Genomic DNA, 7,672 nt, shown 5'->3' with positions numbered 1-7,672 from the left:
AGACTAACGAATGACTTATTCAACCTCCCCACAGTCTCAGCCGATGAAGACTGCAAGTGGTACATGGACCGAAATGGCTCATGGCATCCTGGCTTCGACTGCCACTTTCCCTCCTTCTGCTGCGGTGACTGCTATCAGCGTTACTGCTGCATTGACCTCAGGAAACTCCTCACTGAACGGCAGCAAAAGCACTGCATAGCATTTGGGTAAGAAGAGGCAAGATGTGTGCCAGGAAAGGGAGGGGCTGGGAGAAAAAAAGAGAGTGGAAGAAAGGGTCAAGGTTGTGCTTCAATACTTGAAAAGGCTAAACCAGATGGAGCTGAGGAGGAAAGAAGTGAGCAGACTTCTTATTATCCCCCACTCTTTTTTGTTCATGGAGGAGTTGCAAATTTGATCAGATCATAATAGTGGCTGTGGGGGGTGGGGCAGGGGAATAATTTCCTCTGAGTGGTTTTTGTAATCAAAATTCCTGCTGTGTAGGTGGGAATGGCTTTCACCATGGAGATGGCCCCCTAAGGGATGTTGGAAAATTCTGACAAAACAGAAATGGGAGTGGGATTTGCCAATGTTCGTTTATTTGCCCCATGTCCAAAACAGACATCAATCCAGTGAACATGATTGTTATTTGCTGCTGCTGCTGCTTTCCATCCTCAAACGATACACAATTAATTACGTCCCCCCCCCATTTGCATTGCATCTCTTTGTATTGAAATGATCAGGGTGGAGTAATGCAGTGACAAGGTAATGGCATAATTTACATAATTAATTACATAAGTGATGTAAGTTACATAAATTTGCTGCAATGGACAGCGAGATGAATAACATTGTTTTTGGCAGAAGGTCAGCTGCAGCAGAATGGAAACAGTTCTGCATGCTGGGAATACAGGGCAGAACGAAAAACACTGCCTTTTCACATCCCTACTGCAGACACAAGCATGTATCACACTGTGATCCACACACCTCACTGATTTGAGAATACAGTACAGAGTTCATATCTCAGTTAGAAATCATGGATATTATAGGTAAGATCAATCCCTAGTGAAGGTGAACCTCATGGGATCTGCTACTCCAGGGTTGGAAAATCTCAAGCCCACAGGCTGAATGTGGCCCTCCAGGCATCTCTGTCTGACCCTCAGGTTTGCTCCATGTCCTCCTTAAATACTTCTGCCTAGCTGGAATATATCCTTGAATTCTGATATTACCTCTGGATTACCTGGCTAGAAGATGGAGAGCTGTTTGAGCAACTTCTGACATTTGTGCAGCCAGAGTGCAGCCTACTATACAAAGGTTGCTCCACCCATTTTTAGGCCCTGCTCCCTCCAAAGGGTGCCCAGGAAGGATTGCAACCTTTTGACTATAAAATGTTCTTCACTCCTGCTATAGTTTCTATAGTCTTTCTACACACATATATTAAAATTGTCTGCCCCAAAGGTTGTTGGATCCAGCAGGTTTCCACTCTGCCCTCATCAGCTTCCAGTTAGCTTATCAAGGCTTCCTGTTGATGCCCTGGTGAGTTAACTATATATTCCATTTAACCCACAATCAGGGTAGCTAAAAACTAGAAGAGGAAGCATTTGACCACACATTCAGTGCAGGCCAGTGCATGAAACTGTTATTCTTAATCATGTAATTATACATATAGGTGTTTTTTAAGTAGAACTAAAAGTAATCTGTCACCTAGCTCATCTATATTGACAACACAATTTCCTCCTGTTATTATTAAGAAAAACTGATTTGTTTCTACCTCAATCAAGTCTACTTCTGGAAGCTCTGGTGTCTGGTTTGGTATCAGATGCTATTGTATGCCCAGCTCATTTATCATCTCTGTCTGTGTCCTATAGCCCCAAAACCATTGCTGGCATCGCTTCAGCTGTGATTCTCTTTGTGGCTATTGTTGCCACAATTGTCTGCTGCTTCCTGTGCTCCTGCTGCTACTTGTACCAGCGACGGCATCATCTTCAGACACCCTATCAAGGTAGGAGAAGTCCTGGTGATTAATTTGTATTAATGCCTTAATACAAATCCATAGTGAGACCACACTAAGAATACTGTGCACAGTTCTGATCTGTGCACTTAAGAAACAATACAGTACAGCTCAAAAAGTTGCAGAACCAGACTCCCAAAAGACCAGAGGCTAGAACACCTCCCCTAAGAGGAAAAGTTACAATGTCGGGGGCTGTTTAGTTTAGGGGGGGGGAAGCAAGTTAGGGGAGGCATGGAGGTGAATCTGTGGCTCTTCACATGTTGGATTCCAAAGTCCTATCAGCACTAACCAACATACCAAATGTGAAGGGTTGAAGGGAGATGCAGTCCAACCACATCTAGAGCAGCACAGGTTTTCCATGCCTGACTTGTAGACTCATCAGCCCAGCATATGCTCACAGAGTGTGTTTCCTTTGTCCCAGGTCAAGAGATCCCACTTTCTGGCTACCCTGCCCAGCCTCCAGGGCCTTACCCTATGGATCCCAAAGCTGGGCCAGCACCATATCATCCTGGCTATACCCCAGTTGTTTCCTATCCTCCCACAGCACCAGCTGCACAGTATCCTCTGTACCCACCTGGGCCACCATACTACAACCCTGCAGGTAAGAAAGCAGGGGGAAATTAGACTTGAAGACAAGTGGGCCTTAGTTAAAGCTTTGTCTTATCCTCTTCTTCTGCATAGAGAACCTGCCTCAGGAATTGAAGTGTTACATTTCATTCAGCCACCAAATGGGGAAAGAAGGGGGCTGGTGTTGGGAACCTCCAGGTTTTGTTAGACATAAGCTCCCATCCCCCCCCCCCAGCTACCATGGACAATATTCAGGGATCACGGGAATTGTGGTCCAGATACTTCTGCAGGTTTCTGAAATTAGCCACCCTGTTCTAGACCAACATCTCCAGAACAGAGGTTACTACCGGGAAGTGGAAGATGGTCCAACAGGGCGAATGGTGAACTCTTCTACCAACATTGGCCAGCCTCTGCCTGCCTTCTTAACTTACATTCATTCCATGGGGTGGCACTGTCTCCTCCCAAGTATCAGGGTTGCTATTGACTCCTACATCTGTAGAGTAGGCTGCATTTCCGCCATTGCCAACTCAGCAGGGAGGAGGATGGGGAGGTGGGAAACTCAAATTAGTTGGCTCTACAGTCGTACCTTGGTTTTCGAACAGCTTAGTTCTCGAAAGTTTTGGCTCCCAAAAGCCGCAAACCCAGAAGTGAGTGTTCCGGTTTGCAAACTATTTTGGAATCCGAATGTCTGATGGGGCTTCTGCAGCTTCTGATTGGCTGCAGGAGCTTCCTGCAGCCAATCAGAAGCCACGTTTTGGTTTCCGAACATTTTGGAAGTCAAACGGACTTCCGAAACCGATTCCATTCAACTTCCAAGGTACGACTGTACTTGGCTGTGGCTCCCTGTGTTGTTGGCCTTTCTGCCTTCTGTCTTACCAGTCCCAATGGGTGCACTAGTCATCACTGCTACCTGGGTGGTTCAACGATAAATTCCTCTTCACAGAGAGCTCTGGGAATTGTAGCTCTGGAGGCAGAATATGGGTCTTCTCATAACTCTTAGCACACCAGCTCCCAGTATTCTTTTGGGGAATCCATGACTCTTTAAAATGGTATCATAGTGCTTTAAATCTGTGGTGTGAATGTGGCCCAAGTTTCTTCTGGTTATTCCTGAGATGTGGGGGGATAACACCTCCCTTATCCTTGCGCACTGTGCAGTATGCAACTGCTGAGTGATGACTTTCACATCCACCCCTCCCTATGAGGCTACTCTCCCTTTAACCTTCAGTGCCTCTAGCCACCTCCTGATTGCCCCTCTCTTTCTGCTGCAGCTCCCCCACCCTACATCCCACCACAGCCGTCACAGCCCAGCTCCTGAAGAGGACCTTGCAGAGACTATCCAAAGGAGCCCTTTCTCTCTGGGTCTGCCATTTCCACAGAACCTGTATTGGGTTTCCTGCTGCACTGAAACTCCAGCCCAAGCTTCAGCATTTGCCAGTGTCCCTACTCGTTACCTTTTTCTCTGCATGGTAGGAGGCATCATGACTCTCTGCATCTTTGCCTGCGCACCCGCCACCCCCAATTCTTGCAATTCCTGCCTGTGTCACTGTGGGGAAGCTCCTAGTCCTCCTTGCCTTCCACCTGGGCTCAGGAAAGAGCATGTGTTAAGACGGCCACAAACGCCATACGTTGCATCAACTGTGCTGCTGAGCCTCTTCGATGGGAAGTGAGGGGAGTGATGGGAAGTGAGGAGGTGACTGTCTCAAGGTGGCAACAGAGAGCAAAGTGCAACAGTCTGTATCTCACACAAGGACTTCGGTCCACCCTGTTCCCTGACAAGGCACAAGGATCATTTATGCCTGCTGTTCATGGTCCCAGGTTGAAGTTTTGTCTCTAAGGAAGTCCTGAAACTTTGGAAAAGAGGAATGGGAGGATACCCAAATACCCCAGGAGCCTGATATCACATGTGGCTGTTATAGGCCATTAAACTTACTCACCCAGTGTCCCTTCTTTTTTTTACAAACAGCTAAGCTGGGTACTTGTCCAGCATCCCTTACCCAAACCCTTTTCCACTTCAGCTTTGTCTGTGGCCTTTGAGGGGTGGGTGGAGGTTAGAGCACCTACTTTAAATGAGCTTCTTTGCAGCGTAGCCATTATTTCACATTTCCCCAGGAAGTTATTGGTGCTCCCTGCAGCTTTGCCTGTATTCTGGCTGCATGGCTCTTTGCCTTGGCTGAGCAGCTCACCAATCTGATCCTGTAGGCTTAAACCAATCCTTCTTCTCAAACGATAGCAAACCTTCGGTCTGTGGAGATGAGGATGCAAGGTCCAGGGTGATGTCCCTCTCCTGATGCATTGACCTTTGGAGTGGATAGCGTTGGAAACTGACTCTTACATTTTAATTCTCTGGAGTAGAATCATGGCACAGGGAGCAAGGCAAGAGTGTGGAGCAAAGGCACAATATACCAGTCAGGGTACAAAGGCAGTCATTGTGTGCAGAAAAGAAAAGAAAAAGAAAAAGGACTTTTTGTTGTTGTTGTTGATGTCACAGCAGTGAAGCAGTTCCCCATGAGCTCATGGCTCTTAGGAATGGATGAGGCCAATGGGCCCATTGTAAAGAGGGAAAATGCACCATGCATGTGACCTTTACCGCAAGACCAGAGCACAGCTTTACATGGTGTGTTGCTGTCTTATGGAGCTGGGCGGCCGAGAACGTTGTCTGGGAGTACATCTCAGGAGAGAGCTCAGACCTCTGTCTCTAGGGTGGAGAACCTCGCAAATATTTATTTGAAGTATGGGGCAGTATAGAAATAGCTTAAATAAATAACCTGTGGCCCCCCACTGCTGGACTACATCAACACCAGCTAACATGGCTAATAGGCAGGGATGATGGAAGCAGTAGTCTAGCAACATCTAGAACAGCCTGCCCCCACCTTGGGTCCCCAAATGTTGCTGGACTACAACTCCCATCAGCCAAAGCCAATGGTCAGGAATGATGGGAATTGTAGTCCAACCAGCTGGGAATCCAAAGGTGGGAAAGGACGATCTGGAGGACCCCAGGTTCCCCACCCCTCCCCTAGGTCAAGCCTTGTTCCCACTGTGGGGGGGGGCATGGCCCTGCTATTTTCCAGGAGCAGCAACCAACACCATGAGCTCATGTTATAGTCAGAATGACAAGTGTTGGCATCACAAAATGTTGGCTAAAATGTGGATTAAACTTGTAAATAAAGCAACTGTTTTACGTGTGTGTTCTTCCTCTCTGTGAGGCATACAGGGTGGTACATAAACCTGAAGGTGGTTCTGAGAGAATTAACAACACTTAAGAGCGGTTTTCTCACTTTTGGAAGGATTAAGAGCTTGATATGGGGAAAAATATGAATATGTTGGAGAAAGGAAGGAAAGTGAGTCGGTGTGATTCTGCACTGAGGTGTGCACACTGACAGGCCACTCTGAGTAATAATGCTTACAAACAGCTGCAAAGGTAAGCTTCTCCCACTTCTAAAGTGTAAATTCTCAAGCAAGCTAGGGGGGAAATATAGGCCCAAAGTAGCCCAGCCAGTATAAAATGGCTAACGAAAGCCTGGTTGCCATGGTAACACAGGCTTGAATTTGGAACAGTGCTCTTGGTGTACAAAAATATCCCTTCAGTGTTTCCCTGAACTGCAGCCCTATGTTTTAATTACAGCACAGTTTGAGAAACCTGTAGACCGTCGGATGTTACTGGACTGCAACTCATCAGTCTCCCCAGTTGGGCTGATGGGAGTTGAGAGTCCAACAATAGGTGAAGGTACTCACGTTCCCCATACGCAGAGGTACAGGTTTGCTCTTCTCCTTGACCCTCAGAGCTTTCTCTCTCCCTGAAGCATTCCTTCCCCAATGGGCACACATTTCCCCCATGTAACTGACTTCATTTGGAAGTACAACCACTTAACAGATGTTTTAATTTTGGACCGAATTTTGTCATGAGAAATCTTTCTTCTGCCTCTGCGTGGCGTCTTACCCAGCCATAGGAATCTAGCTGGATCTCTGTATTCCTGCCACTGCCACTTCAGCCTGAGGCTATAAGCTTAAAAGTACGGTATGTATGCTAGAGCATTGCCATCTAGATCAACAATCAATAATTCTGTTATAGTGGGCCCTGTTCTTGCCCCCAGGGCAACCATAAGTGGACTCCACAACAAGTTTTAGGTCTTGATGATTTTCAGCAGGGCAAACCAAGCCCCTTCTGCTGATAATTGTGATAGGCAGAGGGAAAAAGGAGCAGTGTTGGAGGGGCAGTTGGAGCAATAAGACCAAGTAAGTAAAATGGAGGTAGAAAAATCAGGGTTGTTCACCCCTTAGAAAAAGGACTCTGGATTTTCAGTGGAGACAGAAGCAGGGTGATGCAGTGCACAAACTACTGTTTAGCTAGATGGTCTACCAATACCACAGACATGCCCTGCTTGGTAACTGATTCTTAAGCAGAGATGTCAACTTCACAGTTTTATTGAGCTGGGAATGGAAGGAGAATCCAAAGGAAAATCTGTCCTGAAAACAAACAAACCTGTAACTCCACAAGAGCTGAATAAATTCTTCCCCATATTAGTCACTTCTGGAGTAGCTGGCACCTTTCCGTGAAAGGGCATTGGCACCTAGAGGTGCTTGGGATATTCTGCTGGTGGATCCCTCATTGCTTGGGTACCACCTGTTGGCGGAGGTAGAGGTCCCGGATCTCGGACAGGCTGCTGCAGACACCACTCAGGGCTTCAGCAATGCTGTGCAAGACGGAGGCAGTCTCCCTGCGGCTCTCAGCATATTCCTGCCGGAAGGCACGCACCTCCTGTGCCAGCTGCTCATTTGACTGGACAATCCGCCTCTCTGCTAGGCTCAGGTGGCTGCTTTCTGACAGCCCTTCCTGAATTGGCACAGTCTCAGGAGCAACCATATCTCCTATGTTGCAGTCGCTTAGGTGCCCAGGTGGTGGTGACTCATGGTCAAATGCGATGCTTGCATAATCCGAACCCAGGGCCTCTGAGAGCTCAGTCTGTGAGGAATTTGAGGGGCTTCTCCTCCAGCCCTCACAAGGATCATTGGGGGCATGGGCAGAGCTCCTGAGCAGCTGCGCCTCAGCCCCCTGGCTCCCACGCTGGTGGATGGCCTTAGTGGGAAGGGAGTGAGGTGGCTCTGGCTTCACATCTACTGGTT

At 47.6% G+C, this 7,672-nt stretch overlaps 1 protein-coding gene across 1 annotated transcript in view; it reads left to right on the top strand.

The window, feature by feature from the left end:
- The window catches only part of SHISA4 (shisa family member 4), a 28,853-nt gene extending 22,981 nt beyond the window's left edge, over positions 1–5,872 (top strand). Inside the window, exons 2-5 of the mRNA XM_035123821.2 lie at positions 35–206; positions 1,842–1,975; positions 2,406–2,585; positions 3,820–5,872. Of these exons, the coding sequence (XP_034979712.1) occupies positions 35–206; positions 1,842–1,975; positions 2,406–2,585; positions 3,820–3,866 (533 nt within the window). The 3' untranslated portion in view covers positions 3,867–5,872. The remainder of the gene's footprint in view (positions 1–34; positions 207–1,841; positions 1,976–2,405; positions 2,586–3,819) is intronic.
- The last annotated feature ends 1,800 nt before the right edge of the window (positions 5,873–7,672 follow it).

The sequence above is a fragment of the Zootoca vivipara genome, chromosome 7 (genome assembly GCF_963506605.1).
Source record: "Zootoca vivipara chromosome 7, rZooViv1.1, whole genome shotgun sequence".
NCBI lineage: Eukaryota > Metazoa > Chordata > Lepidosauria > Squamata > Lacertidae > Zootoca > Zootoca vivipara.
Note: the sequence above shows the minus strand (reverse complement) of the source record. Positions and strands in the feature narration are given on the sequence as shown.